The sequence below is a fragment of the Hemiscyllium ocellatum genome, chromosome 15 (genome assembly GCF_020745735.1).
Source record: "Hemiscyllium ocellatum isolate sHemOce1 chromosome 15, sHemOce1.pat.X.cur, whole genome shotgun sequence".
NCBI classification, from domain to species: Eukaryota; Metazoa; Chordata; class Chondrichthyes; order Orectolobiformes; family Hemiscylliidae; genus Hemiscyllium; species Hemiscyllium ocellatum.
The window spans coordinates 18290743-18317484 of record NC_083415.1 but is presented as its reverse complement, the minus strand read 5'-3'; the positions used below and the strand labels follow the sequence as shown (position 1 = coordinate 18317484).

General features: G+C 40.4%; 1 protein-coding gene across 3 annotated transcripts in view; it reads left to right on the top strand.

Moving 5' to 3' along the window:
- The window catches only part of LOC132822902 (protein-glutamine gamma-glutamyltransferase 2-like), a 42475-nt gene extending 22796 nt beyond the window's left edge, over positions 1-19679 (top strand). For all 3 annotated transcript variants that reach the window (XM_060836299.1, XM_060836298.1, XM_060836300.1), the window contains 6 exons: positions 3048-3151; positions 3565-3807; positions 4084-4356; positions 6257-6417; positions 9903-10036; positions 17034-19679. In XM_060836299.1, the coding sequence (XP_060692282.1) occupies positions 3048-3151; positions 3565-3807; positions 4084-4356; positions 6257-6417; positions 9903-10036; positions 17034-17190 (1072 nt within the window). In that variant the 3' untranslated portion in view covers positions 17191-19679. The remainder of the gene's footprint in view (positions 1-3047; positions 3152-3564; positions 3808-4083; positions 4357-6256; positions 6418-9902; positions 10037-17033) is intronic.
- Positions 19680-26742: the final 7063 nt, after the last annotated feature.

Genomic DNA, 26742 nt, shown 5'->3' with positions numbered 1-26742 from the left:
GGGTCCCTGGTCTTCCTCCTGGAGAACACAATTTCTCACTTACTGACCTATAAGAAATATGCCATCCATTGAGTTATATGCTAACTTGGTATCATGAATGAGAAGCCTAGGAGTGAATCTGTGCATGACTGCCAAGTTGCAGAACTGGGAAAGAGGTTTCTCTCGAAGGATGATTGCTTGAGCAATCATTGGGTAAGGTCAAAGGATCAAATGAGAATTAATTAACAAACAAAACACAGATACTGGAAATCTTTGATTGAATGAGCATTGTGCTGATGAGCAGGAGAATGGAGTAACAACATTAAAATTTGATGTTTGACACGTCACCAATTGCAGAGGGCACGAGGAAAGGTAATGAAACATAATCCCGGTTACAACAAATGTAATTGGTGACTTTGATTAGGATTTGCTGGGATTGGAGAATTTCAGTTAAGGAGTTCTGAGAGAGCTAATCAAGTTGGTAGCAATCCATAAAGAAACTAACAGGAGGAAAGAGGCATGGTAGATCAGAACTGCTTGAAGATGTTTTGGGGCTACTTTAAAAAATCTTCAATACAGAGTACGGATCTGATTGAGGGATGTATTTAGAATATCCAAGGTTATGACAATCTGGGAAGAAGGTTAGGATCAAAGGTTGAATGCTGGAGTTACATCAGCAGCAGATAGACCCTGGAAAAGACCATAGCTTGGAGAGGGCATTGACCAGCAAAACATTAGCGAAATTTAAGTTAGTTGAAATAAAGCAAGGTAGACTTAATACCTGAATCAATAATCCTTGTTTCATTGAATGAAAGCTCCATACATTTCTTAAATTTCTTGGAGGTAAAGATGGGGGTAGCAGACAGTTAATATGGCAATTGAAAGTGCGGGAAAAATGTGTAGACATTTTTAGACATTTTTACTTCAAGATTTAGAGTAATTGCAATCTTCAGGCAATAGAACTTGATATAGTTGAGTCAGATATGAATTATTTCTCTTTTATTATTTCGGAAAAATATACACTAATATATAAAGAATGAACAAGTAGACCACTCAACCCTTTTAGCCTGTTCTGTCATTCAACAAATCATGGTTGATCTGATTTTAACCTCAACTTGACATTCTTTCATCCCCCTTGGTAATCATTAATCTATTTACCTCTGTCTTAAAATAACTTAAACATTTAAAGATTGCACATCCTTTTGAAGAAGGAAATTTCAAAGATTCTCAAAATTCTGAGAGAAAAGTTGTTTCTGTTGTTATAAAAGTATGTCCTTGTCTTTTAAAACTGTGACCCACAAGAGATTCTCCCACAAGAAGAACCATCCTTTCAACATGCACCCAGTCAAGACTCTTCAGGATTTAATATATCTCAATTAAATCATCTGACTCTTTTAAACTCCAGAGAACATAGGACTTGCCTGTTTAGCCTTTCCTCATAAGACAATCCACGTATTCCATGTATTAGTCCCATAAATCTTCTCTGAACTGCTACCAAAGTGCTATGGATCAGACCTCCTCATATGTATTAAGAAGATTTTCTTATCTTAAAGGTTACATTCTAGATGCAATTTGATTGGTCAAACTAGTTGACGTTAAACAAAACACACTCCAGTTAAAATACAGATAAAATAAAAATAAAATAAAATAATTGGCTTAACTAAAAGATATAGTAAGTAGAACTAATCAGGCGACTGTCTGTGTGGAGCTTGCACATTCTCCCCGTGTCTGCGTGGGTTTCCTCCGGGTGCTCCGGTTTCATCCCACAGTCCAAAGATGTGCAGGTCAGGTGAATTGGCTATGCTGAATTGCCCATAGTGTTAGGTGCATTAGTCAGAGGGAAATGGGTCTAGGTGTGTTACACTTCAGAGGGTCGGTGTGGACTTGTTGGGCAAAAGAGCCTGTTTCCGCACTGTAGGTAATCTAATCTAATCTAATCTAATTAACCATTAACAGTAACAAACCATAAACACACCCATGGCAAATGCAAATTCAGTAAAATAGATTGTGCTAGCAGCAGAAAAAGAATCCCAGCTTTTAGCTGTAACACAGAGAGGACTAAGAGCTTCCACATCCAGCTTCAAAACCTCAGCAACTGTAGAAAGCTAAAACTAAAATTCCTAGTTCTGTGGGAGCTTCCCCCACCCATTCAGGCTGCTTCTAATGTTCCAACTTTTAAAAAAATACCAAGGCCTCACAAGCTGTTTATTTTAATGGCTTTGTGCGGACTGCTCAACCTTTCTTCATAAAAAACCAGGACAAAATAGGTCTCTTAAAGTCATAGTATCATCACATTAGCATTCTTTTGTAAGTAAGGTGACGAGTACAGTGCACAGCACTCCAGATGCAATTTTATTAATGCTCTGAATAACTGAAAAATAACTTCCCTTTGCTTGCATTCAATTTTGCCAGTCATTAGTTTTCAATAAAAAGTTGCATTTATATTATGTCTTTAACAAAGCAAAATGTCCCAAGGTGCTTCATTTCAGCATTATCAAAGTATAACATTGAACCATAAATGAGTTTGAAGTTCCAAAATATTTTAATTTTTGCAAGTGTTTTAAAGGAGGTTAGAGTTTAATGTTCATCTTTGGTTGTTCCCTTCCTTTTCAATTCTTATACCAAACCTAGCTGTGTTAAGGACACAATTCTCTAATTGTGCCTCAATCATTTGTTGCCCTGCTACACTTCTTCACCATTTCTGGATCATTGGATACATTCACAGCAAAGGCAAAGGTGTAGATCTGTCTATAATGACCTTTAAAGAGCCTGTTATGAAAAGGGGAAAATTGGTAAATGTAATGGATAATATAATTAAATTTCAAATCATAACAGCAGAATATTCAGTAAGTGATCACTGACCTTCAGTAAGATAATGTACAGATTAATAATGTTATTTTTATGAATTGGAAAGTTTAAACAATCATTAACTCCGATGTATAACTGATGCTGATCATATTAGATCAACAAAGTGTTGATCTCTATCTTACTTTTCTAATTAAACACAAAGTGATTTTTGAGAGAATTTTAGGCATTTGGAAATTTTGTTTACTGTTGCTTCATTTCAGGAACTTCCATGTCTGGATAGAGAGTTGGATGGCACGAAATGATCTGGTGGCAGGTTATGATGGTTGGCAGGTATTGGACCCAACCCCACAGGAGAAAAGTGAAGGTAGCGAGATAAATTCCATTATCGCAAACCATTATCAAGCATTTCACAACTTTCCTCATAGTTATGACACAATTGCTATTGCACCGAAGCTAAATAGTGCTAGAATTACGCATGGCTGTTTTACTGGCCCAAAATACCAGCTGGGCAGATTTCTGGGGATAAATTATTTAGCCTAATCTAATCATTTCAGTTTCAGTAATTTTGACCATGAGGTAATCAATCTGGAATACGATTGGCGAAGGAAGAAAATGTTTAACAATGGAAGCTAACAATCGCATTTGAACAAACGTTTGTGATTTTTTGATTTCAGATGACTGGAAGAGCTCCTAAAAGGTTATCTTAAATATGAATCCTTGTAAGACTCATTTAAATTTATTTAATTTGATTCTCAATTACTTCCTTGTCTTTTATAGGAATTTATTGCTGTGGACCAGCTCCTGTCAAAGCAGTCAAAGAAGGATTCGTGGATTTGAAGTTTGACATTCCCTTTGTCTTTGCTGAGGTCAATGCAGATCAAGTAACTTGGATCCAATGTAGAGATGGCAGAAAAGAAAAGATGCATGTTGAAACACAGCATGTGGGTCAGAATATCAGCACTAAGAGGTGTGGCAGACCCGATCGTGAAGATATTACAGACAATTACAAATACCGCGAAGGTAAGGACTATTACTTTTTAAGACATGATTTATTTTACCATTAGTATTGCTCTTAGTTATATTTTGATACCTGTTTTATGCATCCAGATTTATATACTGGATTTAAATAGCAGACTGCATTTTATAGCTCAGTGTCAACCATTAGAATAAGGTGCCTGTACAGCTGTACTGAAAGTGGGAATACATTGTGATAAATTATCCAAATAGAATTAAAAAAAAGCTCCATTGTATTATATCAGCTTCTTATTTAACTAACTTACTTTTCAACATATTTAGGGTCTTTTCAAGAAAGAGCCATTGTTTCTGAAGCTGACCTCAGAAATAGACATACTCCTCTGCAACCAAGAAAATTATTGGTCAATGTGAAGGCTGAGGAATCAATACCTAATGGATCTGACATTAATGTCTGCATAACCATCTCCAACAACAGTTCAACTACAATGTTCTGCAATCTTAACTTCATTGCTCAAATAATGAATTATAATGGAAGGTCACTGCACCAAATTGCAGAGAAGCATTTTGATAAAATTGTTGTTCAAGGCAACAGAGGTAATCAAACAACTATTGCTCTTGTATCTTGCTTTTCTTTGTAGCAGTTAACCACTTACCATTTGATCATAAAGCCTGAAAGTGGTGGAAATATTCAGCAGGTCAGGCGGTGTTCATGGAGAGAAAAAGAGTTAATATTTTAGTTCTGTGACTTTTTATCATAATTTATTCATATCTGCCACAATACCAGAAACATATAATTGGATGTTCTCTAATGCAATCTATTTAAATTGTCAAGCTTACTAAATGATAGAATTTAGTTACTGGTTACGACAGCTTTAAGAAGAATGTGAGATTAAATATTTAATCCATATTTTTGAGTTTCTCTGTCACACTCTATCCATTATACTTCAATTTCTATGCATATCTCTCTCACACGTTTACCTGGTTGGTTCAAATCTCATATTTCCTCCCTTATAATAGAGTGATGTCTATCATATTCACGATTACCTTTAATAACATACATGCACAGAGACAGATCATTTTTAATCCAGAATGTCATGACAAACTCTTCTTTATTCACTTTCAGAAAGAGACAGATAGGAGTCTTCATACATGTCCCTATAATCCAAGATGGGAACTCTGGGAATCCATGAAATAGCCCCTTTTTTTCGTCAAAGTAACCAGAAACCTTAGGATTTTATTCAGTGACAACAGTTAAAAAAATGTAGTTTTGAGAGCATTTATTCATGTAATTTCTATTTATTGAAGGATTCACATGTTTGTTTATGATATCAAAAGTAGATTTCTTCAAATGTTCAACCAACCTCAACTTTCTACAATGGAAATGTTTGTAATCAGCTTTTCCAGGAACAATTAAGATATTCATCATAAATATCAAGATTAGACATTTATAAAGCATATCAAAACTTCCTGATTGAAAGCAGACAAAGTACCTATGAAGATTCCCAGAGTAACTATGTATATATGTAAATTATCACTCCTTTTCTACACCTACCTTACCTTCCACATTGCTGATTTTTTTTTTGTTTTTGTCATCTCCAATCTAAGCTTTCTAGTCTAGTCCATCTTGTTATACCCTATCTTGCCTCTAAACTTCCACATACCAAACATTGCAACTTATCCAGTTGTTTTCCACTCACATTATAAATCTATTTCCTCCATCACCCCAAACTTTGGTAATTTCTATTTCTGAGTGCATAAATTTTAACTTCTTTGTTTACACAACCCTCTACAGGCTTATTCCACCACATCTTAGCAATCTTCTCCAATGTACAATCTTGGCTCACATTTTCAGCTTTTTAAACTGAATTCTCCATTTTTGTTCTCACTTTCAGGCCCAACCCATCTCTCCTCATGTATTAAACAGAAGACAATGGCCTAGTGGTATTGTCACCGGACGATTAATCCAGAGACTCAGACAATGCTCTGGGTCTTGGGTTTGAATCTCACCATTGTGAAATTTGAATTCAATTTTTAAAAATCTGGAATTAGGAGTCAAGTGATGACCATGAATCAATTGCCAATTACCAAAAAAACTAATGAATCTCTTTAGGAAAGGAACCTGCCATCTCTACCTGGTCTGGCCTACATGTGAGCCCAGATCCATAGCAACGTGGTGAACTCTTAGAGACCATTAGGGTTGGGCAACAAATTCTGGCCGAGCTAGTGATGCCTTCATCCCATGACTGAATAAAAAAAACAATTGTCTCTGGTGATGGTACTTGCACACATCATGGCCTTAATATCCATAATTTCACTCAAAACCTTGTTGTTTTATTATATTTTTCAGTTTCATCAACCTTCTATTAATTATTTCAGTGGCACTTCTCCATAGTGGAATTTTGTTTTACATATATTCAAAAAAAGGACTATTCCATAGAAAATCCTTTGGCAAATTTCTAATTTATTCCTTGTTTTCAAATTGAATTTTTTTCAGATGAGAAGGTGGTTCTACAAATACCTTGCTCAGACTATGCTGATTATATTGAAAATCACCATTTGATCAAGCTGACTGCTTTGGCAAATGACTCAGTCACACACACAAGTGCTTTGGGAACGAAAGATCTTTCTGTGATCAATCCTGATATTGATATTCAGGTAATAATCTGAAGCAACACTATCTACAGCATTTTCATGATTAAAACTACAATTGAATTGTTCATCTCAGTAGATAACCCATACTTTACATTACATTTCAGTTGTCTCTCTATGGTTACCTAATATTATTGGGCTAAATGATTTTCAACCTTAGCTTTATATTATTTCCTAATGCTTAATTGGATTATTTTCACTGATGATTAATTGGCTAACACTCAGTGCTTGCAGACAAACTAAGCTGAAAAAGGATTTCCCAGGGATCAGAAGTAGCTTAAGGAATTTCCCAGCCATTCGTTTCCTCCAGCCATTTTCTATTATTCCACGAAGTCAATGTGGCATTCTTTTCACTTCCAAAGTTGTCCCAACTGACATTTTAAGCTGCAGTCTTTCCCCTCATATACCCTCCAGCCCACCACCACTTAATGACAGGGTCATAGAATTACGACAGTACAGGAGGCCTTCAGCCCACCACCACCACATAATTACTGGATCATCAAATTATTACAGTATGGGAGGCCCCTTAGCTCCTCATCAACCCCCCGCCCACCACCACATATTTACAGGATCGTAGAATTATTACAGTACAGAAGGCCCTTCTGCACCAGCTCTTCAAACAAGCATCATTATGCACTGCCAATCTCCTGCTTTATCCCCATGTCCCTGTATGCTATTTCTATCCAAATAATCATCCAAGGTCTCAATTGAATCTGAGTCCACCACATTTTCAGTCAAATACTGAGAAGTTGTTCTGGCAGCAGGAAACATGTTTCTGCTGATGGGTGAGTGCCGAACCAGAAGACACAGCTTAAAAATATGGGGTAGACCATTTAGGACAGAGATGAGGAGAAACTTCTTCACCCAGAGAATGGTGGCTGTGTGGAATGCTCTGTCCCAGAGGGCAGTGGAGGCCCAGTCTCTGGATTCATTTAAGAAAGAGTTGGATAGAGCTCTCAAAGATAGTGGAATCAAGGGTTATGGAGATAAGGCAGGAAGCGGATACTGATTAGGAATGATCAGCCATGATCATATTGAATGGTGGTGCAGGCTCGAAGGGCTGAATGGCCTACTCCTGCACCTATTGTCTATTGTCTATTGTCTATCATCATAACCTCAGAGTAAAGTGTCACCTGTTTAAAAAAATTAGGATATTTTTTCTTGATCAAAGAGTAGTCAATCTGTGGAATTCTTTACTGCAGAAAGATGTTTAGATCCTTCCTCCTTTACTGCAAAACTTCCCATTCCTAATGAAGGTCTCCGGCCTGAAACGTCGATTCTCCTGCTCCTCGGATGCTGCCTGACCTGCTGTGCTTTTCCAGCAACACACTCTCAACTCTGATATCCAGCATCTACAGACCTCACTGTCTCCGAAAAGTTCCCATAGTAAAACTTTCCACCTTAGGTAAACCTTGGATTTACCTAATCTTCTTACATTTGATCTCTCAACCCCACTATTCAGTTCAGATTATGATCATTGATGTTCTGGTTCTTTATTTGATGTAATAGTCCTTGTTATGACTATCTAGAATCTCCTCCTTAGACTAGTTTAAATCATTGTTGCCTACGTGGACCACAAAGATAGCATCCTACTCCTGAAACTTCAGATTATTCTACAACAATAAACAGATATCCTGACATTGAGAGGCTACACAACCATCTAGCCCCATATGCTTTGCTGACACAAATAGTGTCAGGTCCCTCACTACACTGTCCTCTACTATCACAACATTCCTTGTAACTCCTGCTCCCCCCCTCCCCCACCTCTTGATTGGCTTCCTGTACAAAGATTAGCACATTTCCCCAAAATCTCTCTTCCCATATCCTTCAAACTCATCCAGACAAACTGATAGGATCTCAAACTTGTTAGACAATTGTAAGAGCTAGGAATTCTGTGGGCCTGCCCTCTCTGTCCATGTAGGAGAAAGTGAGGACTGCAGACACTGGAGATCAGAGTCGAAGTGTGTGGTGCTGGAAATGTACAGCCGGTCAGGCAGCATCTGAGGCGCAGGAGAATCAACATTTTGGGCATAGGCCCTTCAACATGAGTGAGGCTTGTGGGCTAAGGGGGCTGAGGGATATATGGGGGGCGTGTGTCTGGGGGCAAGTTAGCTGGGAATGCGACAGGTAAATGAAGGCGGTGGTGAACATGATAGGTCGGCGCAAATAGGTGGGAAGGAAGATGGACAGGTAGGACTGTTCAAGAGGGAGGTCTTCTCTACATTGGGGAGACAGGATGTCAACTTGCAGATCAATTCAGAGAATATCTCTGGGACATCCGCAATAAACAACCCCATTGTCCCTTAGCTGAACACTTTAACTCCCACCCCCAGATACCTTTCCCCCTTTTTAATGCATCACAATCTCCATAGTTTAGTCTCCAGCTCATAAATTCTGAGCCAAAGTTGCTTGAATGCAGATGTGCTTGCTTTGGACCATAATGGGATTCAGGGACTCCCACATGCTGCAGCCATAACATATAACTTTTCTGCAATTCTTAATATGTTCTGGGAAACTACTCAATTAACTTGTTCAATTTTATACTGAGTTACATTTTTATACTTTTTGTTAACTGTACCACTGGTTGTTTTTGTATATTGAACCTTAGGGATAGAATAAACTTTAGTCAATTACCAAGTATGAAATAGTTTGTTTCTTCTCCTCTAGAAATATACAAATGATTTCCTAAGGTTGAAAAAATTAGGAAAAGCAAAAGTAATGAAAAACGTCTTTCTTTCTCCTCTGAACTCCCTTAATTTCTCAACTCCTGCACTCAATTGGAAATCACATACAAGTGTTAAGTCACACTAAGTTGGCTAGTTTTATATGCTCCTTGGATAAAAGGTATAGTTGACTCACTGAATGAAGATCCAGCTTCAAGTGGTTCTCAAGCTGTTTCTTTCATTGGAAGTTTTATTAAAACTTTAGTCCAGCCTGACAACTACAGAATTTAAACTGTAGATTAAGCTTAATGTTGAATACAGGCTGCAAAATAAAAATTTAGACCTCTTTACCCAACTACTATCTGCATTCAATCCTAGATATATTGTTGGTATATAGCTTTGAGTTCTCAAATTTATGGCAAAACATTCCTCAATATTCCTTTAAAGGAATGTTGTAGGGGTGCTAGTTTTGGAATGGTGTAGACAAGGTCGGAAGTCACACAACACCAGGTTATAGTGCAACAGGTTTGTTTGAAATCACAAGCTTTCGGTGATAACACTGAAAAAGGAGCAGTTCTTGAAACCTTGTAATTTCAAATAAACCTGTCGGCCTATAACCTGATATTGTGTGACTCTGATCTTTAAAGGGAGGAATTAAAGAGAAAAGCATTCACTTTAAGTGCCATTTGGTTAGGATGTTGTTTCATTTGGGATTGCCAAAGGTTCAGCTCCAAACACACCTCTTTAATAAATATGAGTCTGCCTTATTTCATACATCTGGAATAATAAGATTTAACCAAAGGATTAAACGATGATTTATTTCCTCAGCTCCTGGGTACTCCTATTTTGAACAGACCGATGAAAGCAGAAATAATTTTGACAAACCCTCTGAGAATTTCATTGTACCAATGCGTTTTCACTGTGGAAGGATTAGGTCTAATTCATGGCATGCATCAGACAAGGTAAGTAAAAAAATATGGTTGCTAAAACATGTTAATTTTTGCCAAATTTCCATTTTTTGTATTACACAGCACATTTGTACCTCCTTTCATGCTCTGAAAGTACAGATTTTTAAAAAAGTTCCCTTCTCAGAAAATGACTGATTGTTTTAATGCACAGTAGATCCCAGAAAAATATCAGAGGATATAATTCTGCACTGGGACTGTAAAGTGGGTGGGAGCAAACCAGAATATGGTTATAGCAGAAGGCCAATCCGTTAGAACTGTTTTGAAGCCCTCCCAAGGATGTAAGGTTGGAAAATAAGAGTTGAGGTTACAATCAGATCAGCCATGATGTTTTTCAATGATAGAGCAGACTTGCGACAGTGATGGACTATTCCCGTTCCTAATTTATATGTTTGTAAAAATCATGAAACTTGTAAATGCTAACACATACAAAGATTTTAGTGTGTTCATGCAAAGAATACTGAAAGTTTGTGTGCAGATACAGCAAGCAATTAAGAAAACAAATGGCATGTTTAAGAAATTTAAGTATTGGACTAATGAAACTTAACAGGGGTTTGTTGAGTCCATATGTGGAATTCTGTGTGTAATTTCCACTTCCATGTTTGAGGAAGGGTATACCTGAGTTGAGGACATGCAGTAAATGTTCACCAGTCTGTTTCCTGGGCTGAGAAATTTGTCCGAGATGAGTACATTTCTTGAAGTTTAAAAGACTGAGTATAAGCTTGCTGAAATTTTCAAGATTAAGAAGGAGATTTAAAATGTAGATGCTGAGACATTCCCCCTGGCTAGGGAAATAAGCGAACACAGTTCAGGATAAAGGGACAAATACTTTGGTGAGGCTGCAAATGTGGAGGAATATCTTCAATAAAATGACTGTACATCTTTGAAATTCTCTTTTCAGAGGGTTGGTGATTCTCCATTATTTAATATACTTTAGGCAATATTGAGGGATCTTTGCCATCTCAGGAAATTAGGGGGTATGCAAATGGAGTTGAAGTTCAAAATTAGCCACGATCATATTGAATAGTGGAATGGGCAGGCCATATGGTGTTCTATTGCATTTACTCTAATGATTTTCCGTACCCCTGAAAGTTATCCTTTCTTGAATCCTGGAACAATGCCATTTACGAGAAGAACTTGCATTTATATTGTTGTTTAATGCCTAAAGCTCTTCACAGAGTTGTAAGGAGAAAATGGTGCTGTATTTAAGAAAGACATGTTAGATAGAACATCTAAATACTTGACCAAAGAGACAGTTTTTAAAAAAGAAGCTAAAAAGAGAACAAATGAAATGACTTGGGCTGAAAATGCCAGAATACAAAGTCAAAAGGTCTGAAGACTTTGCTGCTGATAAGGATTAAAAGGAAAAGCAGTGCACAAAAGCTCAGAAAGAGCTGAAATGAAAATTTGAGAGGAAAGTTATTGTATGACTGAAGAAAGTTACAGAGAATGTTAACACTAAAGAAGTAGGATCAAGAACAATGTAGGTTACTGAAGCCACAGGCCGTGATGAAGTGGAACTTGCTGGGAACCCAAGCAGAAGATTTATGACATAGGGTTCTAGTCAGAAAAACATTAACAAGTTAAAGTGTGGAGGTTGGGAAAGGACATGCAATGGTACTGAGCTAGTCTAAATATGGTGGGGACGATATGGTGAATGGAAATATATTTCCAAATAAGGATGGTGTTCCCATGCAGTTATAGACTTTGTCCTACTGAGTGCTAGAGGTAACAGTTTTAGGAGATACTATCAAAGAAATCTTTGGCAAGATGCAGTGGTGCATCCAGTAAATTATAATTACTGTAGCTGTGATGTGCCAGTGAGGACAGAGTGAATATTTAAGATCGAATATAGAGTGCTGATCAAGTGGAGTGTTTCGTTCTAGATGGTGTTGACTATCTTGAACTTTATCGGAGAAATACTGCCATGCAAGTTCCAAGTAGAATACTTTGATATGCACAAACAAAGTGCTTGGGAGTACAATACCTGCTGTAAGATCAATCTGCTTAAATATCCTGGCCCAGGTGACCTGTTGAAACATTCCTACCTGCCAATATTAGAACCAGAGAATAGCACTCATTTTGTATATATTAACTGGAAAATGATATTTGATCTGGGACTGGTTGTGGTAGAGGGCATTGTTTATATTGTGGTTTCAACAGTGTACTTACAAGATCTTAAATAGCCTAATCTATGAAGAAGATCCCAGCATAAGATCTGTCAGCTTTTTTCTTGTATTTCTCCATTTGGGTGTCCAGCATAAACTGAAGCAGGAAATCCACATATATCCCTGTGCTCATTTAACATTCCAACACTTCTGATGTGGATTCTTTACTTCTAACATCTGTCAATGACTTATGCATGCACCTCTGTGCAATTGGGCAGCACTGCAACATTTCACATAAGGCACAATGCATTTTCCTTTATGAATTTCAGAATCATACAGCAGAGAAACAGAACCTTCAGCTTATCATGTCTATACTGATCAACAAACCTCAAACTACACTGATCCCATTTATCAGCACTGGGTCCATAACGTAATATGCTCTGGCATTTTAACTGCTCATCCAAATATTTCTTACATTTTTCAAGAATATCTACCATCCTTTCCTCAGATATCCACCTATTCCTCACCATAAACTATGTCCTCTGGTCATACACACATCTGCTATGGAGAAAGATTATCATGATCTACTCTGTCTATGCCTGTTATAATTTTGTATACCTCAATCCGATTCTCCTTCAGCCTCCTCTGCTCAAAGGAAAACAAACTCAACCTATCCAGTCTCTTCTCATAACTGAGACTTTTCATCCCAGGCAATATCCTGGTGAATCCCCTCTGCATCCTCTCCATTGCAATCACGTCCTTCCAATATTGTGGTGAGCAGAACTGCATGCGGTATTCATCTGTGGCCTAACCAATGTATTATGAAGTTATTACAAGACTTCCTTGCTCCTACGCTCTACTCCCTGAAAAAATGAAGGCATTCATCCTGTATGCCTTTTTCATCACCGTGTCTATTTGTCCTGACATCTTCAGGGATCTACGGGCTTGTTCCCCAGTACTCCCCAGGGACCTACCATTCATTTTGTATGTTCTTCCCTCATTAGACTTCCCAAAATGCATCACCTCACACTTATTAGGACTAAATTTCATCTGCCATTGCTCTGCCCAATTTACCAGCTAATCAATATCATGTAGTCCTAAATATCAATAATAATAGTATTTTTTTGTGTCAGCTGCAAACTTACTAAATATACCCTCTATACTCACATCCAAGTTGTTAATGCAAATAACTGTAAGGGTCCCAGCACCAATCACAGTCACCATCACTCTTTGCCTCCTACTTGTAAGCCAGTTTTGGATCTACTGTGCCAACGTGCCTTCAATTCCATGGGCTCTTACCTTTTGGGCCAGCCTTGCATGTCAATGGCTTCATTGAAATCTGAAACGTCAGTTTTCCTGCTCCAATGGATGCTGCCTGACTTTCTGTGCTTTTCCAGCATCACTCTAATAAGTATCTCTGTCAGAGAGCCAGCAATTTCCTCTGTTGCCTCCCAGTGCAACCTGGGATACTTATGGTCAGGCCCTGGGGATGTGTGCACCTATATGCCCGTCAAAACCTCCTCCTTGTTAATCTTAACGTTTTCTAGTACGTCACCATCCTGGCGATGATTCCCAGATACAATATCTTTCTCCTCTGTGAATACAGTTGAGAAATATTCATTTAAGATCTCACCCATGTCCTCTGGCTCCACATACAGATTGACACTTTGGTCTCTAATAGGTCACACCCTTTCCCTAGTAATCCTGGCACTCTTGATATATAGTCACTCCCCCTGTACTCTTGGGGATACGTTTCAAGACCTACCGTGGAAGCCCGAAACCACGGATAGTAGCTAACCTATTCATTTAAATGCCAAATTTATCTCCCCGGCAGCCCCCGGTTCCTGGTTCTCAAATGTTCCATGTAATATGTTCGGGCCACAGTAAACCGCAAGTAACTGAAACCACGGAAACTGACTCTACAGATACAGTGGTCACCTTGTACTTATAAAAAAGCCTTGGGGTTTTCCTTGATTCTATTTGTCAGAGATATGTTATATACACCTGCCTTTGCCCTTTTAATTTTCTTTCTAAGTAATGTTCTACATTCTCTATACTTTTGAAAGGCCTCTCCTGTTTTCAATGCACAATACCACACATATGTTTCCTTCTTTTTTTTATCAAGTTCTCATTAGGCCTTGACATTTAGCATTCTCTGGATCTGCTGCCCTTGTCATTTACTCTTAGAGGAAGAGACTGGCCCTGGATTCTCACAATACATTTTTAAAAATACTTCCACTTTCCAAATGTAGATTTACCTTCAAGTAACCATTCCTAGTTGATGTCTCCAGATCGTGCTTGCTGATATTGAAAACGGCCTTCCCTCAATTTCAGACACTTATCACCTGCACTATACTTATCCCTTTCCATATTGACTTTGAAACGTACATGTTATGATCACTATTACGAAAGTGCTTGCCCACTGAAACTTCAACCACTTTACTAGCTTCAATCCCTAGGATTAGGTCTAGCACTGCCCCATCTCCAATAAGATTATCTACATACTGGCACTAAGACCTCTTCTAAATGCATTTTTAAAATTCCACCCCATTTGATCGTTTCAAAGATCATGCTGGTTAAGGCTGGGAAAGTCGAAATTCCCTCCAACTATAACCCTACATCTCTCACACCTTTCTGTGATTTGCCTAACTATCTGTTCCTCCATCTCCCTCTCACTATTGGGAGGCCTGTAGTATAATCCCAGTAAGGTATTCACACCTTTTTTATTTTTATGTTCCAGCCAGATGGCCACATTTGAAGGTCTTTGTTCAAAATCCTTCCTTAGTACTGCAGTGATGGTTTCCTAAATCAATAATGAAATGGCCTCACTTCTCTTACTTCCCTCCCTATTGTACCTAAACCTTCTATACCCTGGAATGGTGAGCTAACGGTCAGAGAGTCAAAGAGATGTACAGAACAGAAACAAACCCTCAGTCCAACAGGTCCATGCTGACCAGATATCCCAATTTAATCTAGTCTCGTTTGCCAGCACTTAGCACACATCCCTCTAAATCCTTTCTATTCATATACCCAACCAGATGCCTTTTAAACGTTGCACTTGTACCAGCCTCCACCACTTCCTCTGGCAACTCATTCCAATGCACACACCACCCTGTGTGAAAAAGTTGCCCCTTAGATCCCTTTGACACCTTCCCTTTCACCTGAACCTATGCCCGCTAGTTCTGGACTCCTCCACCCCAGGGAAAAGACTTCATCTATTTACCTTATCCATATCCCCTATGATTTTATAAACCTCTATAAGGTCACCCCTCAGCTTCTGATGCTCCAGGAAAAACAGCCCCAGCCTATTTAGCCTCTCCCTATAGCTCAAATCTCCAATCCTGGCAACATCCTTGTAAATCTTTTCTGAACCCTTTCAAGTTTCTGCCCTTCCTTCAACCATATCTCAGCAATTGCATGAAATATCATCTTCCTATGTGCTGATCAGCACTCTAAGCTCGTCTGCCTTACCAATCAAGCTCCTTGAAATAATAGATACAATTTAGCACTTTAGACCTTCAAATGTGTCTTACCTTGCCATGTCTTCTCCACCTACTGGATTGTCCTAACATTCCTTCGAGATCTGGTTGGGCCTTGTTCCCAACTTTACATCTATTCTGTGACCCATCCTTCAGCCAAATCAGTTTAAAACCTTCTTGATCATAGAACATAACAGCGCAGTACAGGCCCTTCGGCCCTCGATGTTGCGCCAACCTGTCATACCAATCTGAAGCCCATCTAACCTACACTATTCCATGCACGTCCATATGCTTGTCCAATGATGACTTAAATGTACTTAAAGTTGGCAAATCTACTACCATTGCAGGCAAAGCATTCCATACCCTTACTACTCACTGAGTAAAGAAACTACCTCTGACATCTGTCCTATATCTAGCACTCCTCAATTTAAAGCTATGCCCCCTCGTGCTCGCAGTCACCATACTTGGAAAAAGGCTCTCCCTGTCCACCCTATCTAACCCTCTGATTATCTTATATGTCTCTATTAAGTCACCTCTCAACCTTCTTCTCTCTAATGAAAACAGCCTCAAATCCCTCAGCCTTTCCTCGTAAGACCTTCCCTCTATAACATGCAACATCCTAGCAAATCTCCTCTGCACCCTTTCCAAAGCTAACACATTCTTCTTATAATGCGGTGACCAGACTACAGCCGCACTAGAGTTTTGTACAGCTGTAGTATAACCTCATGGTTCCAGAACTTGATCCCTCTATTAATAAAAGTGAAAGCACTGTATGCCTTCTTAACAACCCTGTCAATCTGGATGGCAACAAAACAGAATTAAAAACAATTAAAACTCTCTCAGATTGATAAATTCTGAGGAGTGGGTCAAAATTGATCAACATGTTGAGATGCTCAGAACGAACTGAGCATAACATAGAATCCCTATAGTGTGGAAGCAGGTCATTCAGCCCATCCAAACCCACACTGACCCTCCAAAGGGGCATCTCACCCAGACTTACTCCAACTACCCTATCCCTGTAACCCTGCATTTCTCATGGCTAATCCACCTAGCCTGCATATCCTTGGAAATTATGAGCACTTTAGTATAGCCAATCCACCTGACCTGCATATCTTTGGACTCTGGGAGGAACCAGGAGCACCCAGAGGAAACCTGTGCAAACACAGGGTGGATGTACAAACTCACAATAGCCAGTTGCCCAAGGCTGGAATTGCACCTGGATGTCTGGTGCTGTGAGGCAGCAATGCTCCAAAGTTGTCATTGTTAAATTAGTCAATAGGAAACCTGGAGATGGTTTGAATTTGATATTTTTGTCCTTTGCATTAATGCTAATCTAATTATGTTCAAGATTTCAAAAACCTGTTGAGAGATTATTTACTAAATCCCATTGCTCTTACATTGTTTCAGAGTTCATGAGATAGGGCCAAAACAAACACTCAGACTACAACTTGAATTCACTCCAACGAAACCTGGCCCACGGAAGTTAATGGTCGATTTTGACTCTGCCAAGTTGAAAGATGTGAAAGGATTCAAAAACATGACTGTCCAAGGATATTTAATGTGATTTACTTCTCACCTACTCTGTTGCATATTTTGTGCTGTTTCATGATGTAACTTCATTTTTTTTAGTATTCTGTGCAATCAGAAATGCTTTGTCAACTAAATTAGTCAACTGTCAGAACAATATATATCTCCAGGTTCACTCATGATTGTGCATTTTTAAAATGGTTAATCTATGAAATATTTTGGCAGAATTTAGTCACCATCATAGCCACTTTCAAAGTAAAAACTAAAATATTCAAGATGGGCCATACTGGAGAAGACTCTGCTGCACTTGATGACAATCAATAATTTGAGAACATATCTTTCATCAAACTGTTCAGAGACACTATTATACACGATTGAAGCAGGTGGGACATCAAGCCAGGTCACCAGACTCAGAGGCAGGGACTCTACCACTGCAAAACCGTCCCTCAGGCTTTTTTTTGGTATTTTCTAATCGACCTGTTCAGAGGTATTCTTACATACCACTGAGGCAGGTGGGATTTGAACCCAGTTCTCCTGGCGCAGATAGAACATAGAACATAGAAGGATACAGCGCAGTACAGGCCCTTCGGCCCTCGATGTTGCGCCGACCGAATCCTACCTAACCTATACTAGCCCAATAACTTCCAAATGCCTATCCAATGCCCGCTTAAATGACCATAAAGAAGGAGAGTTCACCACTGATACGGGCAGGGCATTCCATGAACTCACAACCCGCTGTGTGAAGAATCTACCCCTAACATCTGTCCTATACCTACCACCCCTTAATTTAAAGCTATGTCCCCTAGTAACACCTGACTCCATTAGCGGTAAAAGGTTCTTAGTATCTACCCTATCTAAACCCCTAATCATCTTATACACTTCTATCAGATCTCCCCTAAACCTTCTCTTCTCCAATGAGAACAGCCCCAAGTGCCTCAGCCTTTCCTCATAAGATTTTCCTACCATTCCAGGCAACATCCTGGTAAACCTCCTCTGCACTCGTTCTAAAGCTTCCACATCCTTCCTATAGTATGGCGACCAAAACTGCACACAATACTCCAGATGAGGCCTCACCAGAGTCTTATACAACTGCAACATGACCTCAGGACTCCGGAACTCAATTCCTCTGCCAATAAAGCCCAGTACACCATATGCCTTCCTCACAGCACTATTTACCTGGGTGGCAACTTTCAGAGATCAGTGTACATAGACACCAAGATCCCTCTGCTCATCCACACTACCAAGTAGCCTACCATTAGCCCAGTAATCCATCATCTTGTTATTCCTACCAAAGTGAACGACTTCGCACTTAGCTACATTGATTTTCATTTGCCACATTTCCGCCCAGCTCTGCAACTTATCTATATCCCGCTGTAACCTACCACTTCCTTCCTCACTATCCACAACTCCACCGACTTTTGTGTCATCCGCAAACTTGCTTACCCAGCTTTCAAGTCCTTCCTCTAGATCATTTATAAAGATAACAAAAAGCAATGGTCCCAAAACAGATCCTTGTAGAGATAATACCACTGTACCACAAGACCCCTCAGTGATTTCAGAATGGTTGGGCCACCATCTCAAACAGTCGTTAGTCTTCTTAAATCTGCTAATCAGTGGTCCAACATCTTATTTTGGACCTGATGACAAAATTGAGTTTAAAAAGGTGGCAGTTTTTCTGAGTTTTATCGCTGCTTAGTCAGCGATTCTTGAAGAGAACTGTTGAAGACCAGCAAAAAGTCATCTTACTATGGAATGAGAGGAAAACAAATTCTCCTCCTTCCTCCAGTTAAGTATGCTTGTTTGCCATTGTTCCCTTTTCCGGGCTTAAACCATGGATGCCTGAGCTAGTCAATTTCAAACAGGGTCATTGAGTGTACTATTAGGACACCCAAAACTTGCCAATATTAGATGAACACCAGTGCCTAACTTCTGGGAAGCCTCTGGCCTTCATTTTCAAACCACGTTGTCAATACTGTGTCCCGGTTTTAAACGTGGGAACAATTTCTTAGCAGCACATTTTAAAACATACTTATGACAGAACATTTTACAGAAAGGTCTCCACTCATTCAGAATCTAAATTCTTGTTTCTCTGACATGGTATGGGTAAAGAGGTAACTAATATGATTATATGTAGGGGCATAAAATGTGATCAGGAAGCATTGTTTATGCAAATATTTAGAAATTTTATCTTGATATTTAGAAGCCTTTTTCTTACTAGCAAAATGGATGAGATTACACTGAAACCTGGTGCAGTATGCACCAATAGAAGAACAAAGTGTCGAGGGAGATCGCAATGCTTGCCACAAACCATGAGGTTCCACGACATGCCGTTTGTATCATGGCCTCTGGTTTGATCAAAAAGTGATTCATTTTCTTGTAATCATGTCTCCAAATGTATCTTTTAACTTGAACTCCATGAATTCATATGTTTCTGATATGATTATTGTTTACTACTGTTTTCAGGTACTGGGTACATGCCATTGATTATATTGGGTGAAGAAAATAAAATAAACTTGCATGAATGAATTGTGAATTCTACAGTAATTAGCCTGTATTTCTTGCATTGAAATATAATCGCTCAAGACTATCAATCAGCTTCTATTTGAATTTATATGGTATCTGTACTGTTGACAGACTGTTCCAAGGTGCTCCATAGAGACACAACAATATTATTTTCATTGTGGGACAAGTCTTGGTTCCGCAAGGCTGAAAGTGGGAAGAGGCCCACCTTGAATGGGTGATAGCCCAGTAGTATTGACTGTACAAGCACTAGCGGTGACTATTGCTGAGGCCTCAATTGCTATTTTCTCAGAAGCTGAGTTGTACTCAAAGGGACCACAGGGTGGATGCATACCAGATTCAGTGATGAAAACTCACACGATCAGGCATAAGGATGTGTTGTTGCAGGGTTCTAACTACTTGGCACATGGTAAGGATTGAGTCTCACATCTATGGCTTTTTTTAAGATTCAGTATTCATTGTTTTTGTTCAGCCAGTTTCAAGTTTCTTTCCTTTCAATATTTCTGTTTAATTGAGTGCTGACAACACAAGTTACCAAGCTCATGACCAGCTTAATTATGTAAGTTCTCCCACTTAATGTACGTTCTTGCATGATTATTCATGATTAAATGATACATAGATTGGAATACCTTAGAATACAAGGTACCTTGTTATATTAAAGTTACACACCACTTTATAGAAGTGGTTAACTGTACACCTAATGCCAAAATCATTCATTCATTCATATATTTTAGAATAATATTGAAACTGTGCAGAGAAGTATAGACACAGATGCATAGCAGTATGATAGCTGTCCAAACTATCTTGATGAAATTTCTCTGGCCTGACTGACCAAGTGAAGTTGTAATCTGGTTTAATACATTTAGGTTTAACAAAAAATGACTTTGAATTCAAAATGTATGGTAGTAGGGCAAACTGGCAGACAAGGGAGGCACGGTAGTAGTTTGGCGCACCAACCTTTAGATCGCTGAGGCCAAACGCCAGCTTTGTGGACGCCTCCTCCTATTGCCCCCTTGACCATGACCCCACCTCCCACCACCAAACCATCATCTCCCAGATCATCCATAACCTCATTACCTCAGGGGATCTCCCATCCACCGCCTCCAACCTCATAGTACCACAACCCCACACCGCCCGTTTCTACCTCCTGCCCAAAATCCACAAACCTGACTGCCCCGGCCGATCCATTGTCTCAGCCTGCTCCTGCCCCACCGAACTCATCTCCACATACCTCAACACGGTTCTGTCCCCTTTAGTCCAAGAACTCCCCACCTACGTTCGGGACATCCCCCACGCCCTCCACCTCCTCCATGATTTTCGCTTTCCCGGTCCCCAACGCCTTATCTTCACGATGGACATCCAGTCCCTGTACACCTCCATCCCCCATCACGAAGGACTCAAAGCCCTCCGCTTCTTCCTTTCCCGCCGCACCAACCAGTACCCTTCCACTGACACCCTCCTTCGACTGACTGAACTGGTCCTCACCCTGAATAACTTCTCTTTCCAATCCTCCCACTTCCTCCAAACTAAAGGAGTTGCCATGGGCACCCACATGGGCCCCAGCTATGCCTGTCTCTTCGTAGGATATGTGGAACAGTCCATCTTCCGCAACTACACTGGCACCACCCCCCACCTTTTCCTCCGCTACATCGATGACTGTATCGGCGCTGCCTCGTGCTCCCACGAGGAAGTTGAACAGTTCATCAACTTTACCAACACCTTCCATCCTGACCTCAAATTCGCCTGGACCGTCTCAGACTCCTCCCTCCCCTTCCTAGACCTTTCCATTTCTATCTCGGGCGACCGACTCAAGACAGACATCTACTATAAACCGACTGACTCCCACAGCTACCTGGACTACACCTCCTCCCACCCTGCCCCCTGTAAAAACGCCATCCCATATTCCCAATTCCTTCGTCTACGCCGCATCTGTTTCCAAGAGGACCAGTTCCAATACCTTACACCCCAGATGGCCTCCTTCTTCAAGGACCGCTGACTCCCCCCAGACGTGATCGACGATGCCCTCCACCGCATCACCTCCACTTCCCGCTCCTCCGCCCTTGAGCCCCGCCCCTCCAACCGCCACCAAGACAGAACCCCACTAGTTCTCACCTATCACCCCACCAACCTCCGTATACAGTGTATCGTCCGCCGTCATTTCCGCCACCTCCAAACGGACCCCACCACCAGGGATATATTTCCCTCCCCTCCCCTATCAGCATTCCGCAAAGACCACTCCCTTTGTGACTCCCTCGTTAGGTCCACACCCCCTACCAACCCAACCTCCACTCCCGGCACCTTCCCCTGCAACCGCAGGAAATGCAAAACTTGCGCCCACACCTCCTCCCTTACTTCTCTCCAAGGCCCCAAGGGATCCTTCCATATCCACCATAAATTCCGCTGCACCTCCACACACATCATCTATTGCATCCGCTGCACCCGATGTGGCCTCCTCTATATTCGGGAGAGTGGCCGCCTACTTGCGGAACGCTTCAGGGAACACCTCTGGGACGCCCGGACGAACCAACCCAACCACCCCGTGGCTCAACACTTTAACTCTCCCTCACATTCTACCGAGGACATGCAGGTCCTTGGACTCCTCCATCGCCAGAACATAACAACATGACAGTTGGAGGAGGAGCGCCTCATCTTCCGCCTGAGAACCCTCCAACCACAAGGAATGAACTCAGATTTCTCCAGTTTCCTCATTTCCCCTCCCCCCACCTTGTCTTAGTCGAAACCCTCAAACTCAGCACTGCCCTCCTAACCTGCAATCTTCTTCCTGACCTCTCTGCCCCCACCCCACTCCAGCCTATCACCCTCACCTTGACCTCCTTCCACCTATCGCATCTCCATTGCCCCTCCCCCTAGTCCCTCCTCCCTACCTTTTATCTTAGCCTGCCTGGCACACTCTCCTCATTCCTGATGAAGGGCTCTGGCCCGAAACGTCGAATTTCCTGTTCCTTGGATGCTGCCTGACCTGCTGTGCTTTAACCAGCAACACATTTTCAGTTCAAAATGTATGGTGTTCAGATTAGAAATATAGGAACAGTAATAGTTCATTCAGCCTTTCAATGAGATCCTGACTGATCTGTAGCCTAACTCCATACACCTGCCTTTGGTCCATATCCCTTAATACCTTGCATTAACAAAAATATATCTACTCAGATTTAATGTTAACAACTGATTCAGTACCAACTGCCATTTGGGGGAGAGGGTTTGAAATCTCTACCTCCCTTTGTATGTCGAAGTGCTTCCTAACATCTCTCCTGGACAGTCTGTCCCTAATTCTCAAACTATCTCCAATGAATGGAAATAGTTTATCTCTATCAATTCTGTCTTTTCCTATTAATATCTTGAAGACTTCAATCAGATCATCCTTCTCATCATCTTACCACCATTATTGAACATAAAAAAAGCACAACGACAAAAGTAAATAAATAATGGTTAATGATCCTTGTCAAATGTTAAAAGTGATGACAAACTATGCAGCCAATATAATGTAACATCAGACTTTAAAACAGCCAAATGCTGTAAGATTTATTAGGGAGGAGCAGACTATGAACTTTGCAATCCACCTTCTCAACCCTCAACTGCACCTCACGCAAACACAACACAGACGCGCACACCACGCACACTCTTATTCACTCATTCAGGTCATTTAATTCCATGCTATTTCTGGGAGCTTGCTGTGTTATTGCATTTCCCACCTCACAACAATGTAGAAGTATCTTATGTATTGAAACTCCTTGGGCCATTAGATTAGATTAGACTTACAGTGTGGAAACAGGCCCTTCGGCCCAACAAGTCCACACCGACCCGCCGAAGCGCAACCCACCCATACCCCTACATTTACCCCTTACCTAACACTACGGGCAATTTAGCTTGGCCAATTCACCTGACCCGCACATCTTTGTGACTGTGGGAGGAAACCAGAGCACCCGGAGGAAACCCACGCAGACACGGGGAGAACGTGCAAACTCCACACAGTCAGTCGCCTGAGTCGGGAATTGAACCCGGGTCTACAGGCGCTGTGAGGCAGCAGTGCTAACCACTGTGCCACCGTGCCGCCCACTAATATAATGTTTCTTTTATAATCTGATAAATAATTCAATACCTCTTTATGAAGGTCAGATATCAAATGTGCTTTTTACAACCATTGTTTCTGTATTGACTTGCATTGTGGTTAAATTTCATCCTCTTCTTATACAAAGACATGCACTTTTTTTTAATATAAGGGTTGCCTGGAAGTGATTAACATTTAGCTTGAGGATATTGGTCTCAATTTTTACTGGGAGTCAGGAACAGTGTTAGCGAGACCTATCACAAATCACAGATGCCCTGTCCATTTTAACTGCCAGCCTGGTGGGTGAGAGTGGGAAGTTTATACTAGGAGGACATAACTTAAGGGTCTGTGAGAACAATTCTGGGCAGCTACTGCTGGTGGTGATGACTTTGGTGGAGATGGGGTAGGAATGTAGGGGAGAGGTGTTATAGAAAGATTTAGATGGGGAATCAAAGATTGAGTTTGGAAATTAGAAGGCCCAAGGCCCAAAAGAGGCATATTGTTAAAAATTACTGTGGGCTCTTCCAGTCTGTTGGTGCCTCTTGGTGGGGTTCAGCTGCTGTGAAACGAGGCTCTCCTTGATAGAAATACAAAAATGTCAATAGGGCCTGATTGTTGAATATTATATTAGCCCTCCAATCTGCTTGTCTCCAGCAGGGCTTTCATCGTTGGCAGTTTTGTACGTAAAATTATTGTCGCTGGAAAGGTGACAAGCTAGAGCTTCGACTGCTGCTGCTCATGCTCAAACCAATACACTTCCACTCACTTCTCCATGGCTTCTTCAGTCACAGGCTGGTTCACACGTACATTTGGTATTAATAGTATCATTTGTGAGCTGAGATCGAGCCTATTCAATGAAAACACCTGAGGAATGCAGTGCTTGTATCTAATAATTAGCTATAAAAAACATCAGTCAGTTCCTTCAATACTATGATATCAATAAAAACTGAAAGAACTAGGGATGCTGAATATCAAAAATAAAAATAGAAGTTGCTGGAAAAGCTCAGTAAATCTGGAAGCATCTGTGGAGAGAAATCAGAGTTAACATTTCAGATCCAGTGACCCTTCCTCAGAACAATGATATCCATATCACATTTCCTATGTTATGAGAGATAACATTTGTATTTCCACTTCCAGAAAAACAGCTTTTGGAGACAAACTCACATCATCAGTCATTGGTGCTCCATGTCATGCTTTATTACCTTCAATTATTTTTATTGTCATGGTCAATCAGTTGACCTAGGTGTGATGGCATTAGGACTGAGATATCTTTCATGAGGATTTGTACAAAATTTGCCTCACACTACTCAGCGAATGTATATAAAATAGATTCACTGTGCATTGTGAGAAAGAGGAAAACAAACTGATTTGGGATATTTGGAGAGAAAGATGTTCAGACAAAGTTTCAGCTCTAACTTAAAGTAATCAATTGCTTACTCCTTTTTTTTCGGACACAACATATATTCATCGACAATAATGGAAGATAGCAAAGAGCAGATTTATGTGGATGTGCTTGTGTTGGACTGAGGAGGACAAAGTCAGAAGTCACACAACACCAGGTTATAGTTCAACAGGTTTATTTGAAATCACAAGCTTTCGGATCACTGCTTCTTTGTCAGGACTTCACCTGATGAAGGAGCAGCATTCCAAAAGAGAACATTAACAGGACTACCCCATTGATAAGTACCACTTTAGCTTTTCTGAAAGATGTCTAATTAGATTTGATAGAGGTACTCAAAATTATGAGTTTGTGACATTTTACACAGGGAAAAATGTTCGCAGCAGTGAAAGAATTGAGAACAAAAGGGTACATATTCAAGATAACAAGCACAGAATGCTGGAGAAACTCAGCAGGGCTGTCAGCATCTGAGAAGAGAATTAGCATTTCAAGTTGTATGATTCTTCTTCAGAACTGAAGATTTAAGGTAATTGGCAAAAAGGAAGTGACAGCAACATGATTGAGAACTTTACACACAGAGAGATGTTACCATCTAGATTAGAGTCATAGAGAGGTACAGCACGGAAACAGACACTTCAGTCCAACTCGTTCTTGCTGATCAGATATCCCAACCAAATTTAGTCCCATTTGCCAGCAATTGACCCATATCCCTTTAAAAGCTTTCCATTCATATCCCCATCCAGATGCCTTTTAAATGTTGCAATTATACCAGCCTCCACCACTTCCTCTGCCAACTCATTCCATACATTTACCACCCTTTGCATGAAAAAGTTGCCCCTTAGGTCACTTTTATATCTTTCCCCTCTCTCCCTAAACCTATGCCCTATAGTTCTGGATCCCACAACCCAGAGAAAAGACCTTGTCTATTTACCCCATCCACATCCCTCATGATTTTATAAACCTCTGAGGTCATCCCTCAGCCTCTGATGCTCCAGGGAAAACAGCCTCAGCCCATTCAGCTTCTCCCTATAGCTCAAATCCTCCAACCTTGGCAACATCCTTGTAAATCTTTTCTGAACCCTTTCAAGTTTCACAGCATTCTTCTGATAGGAAGGAGATGAGAATTTCATGCAACAGTCCAACAGTGGCCTAACCAATGTCCTGTACAGTTACAACATGGCCTCCCAACACCTGCGGTGATCCAGGTTGAATTGAAACATTTCAGGTGGGATTAGATTGTTATCTGAAAAGGAAGAACTACTGAGTGTTGGGGAGAAGATACATGAGTGACAGTTAGTAAATCTCTCCATCTGAGTGTTAGCATAGACATGATGGGTTCAGTAGCCTTCTGTGCTGTAACAATTCTGTAATTCTGAGAATTGATGACAAAATAGTTAGGGCTAAACAGAAATGTTGTTGGCACTCCAATATGTAGGACATGGCAGATAGACTCAGCTCTGTATCCCATCACATGGTCTGAGACAATAATTCAGGAAAAAAAATAAGCTTTTGGACTATAAACAGAGGTAAGATAAGACTTTTTTGAACTTGCCATTCAATGCACACCAGCCTCAATTAAGAATCGTGTTTAAATTGAGCTGTGG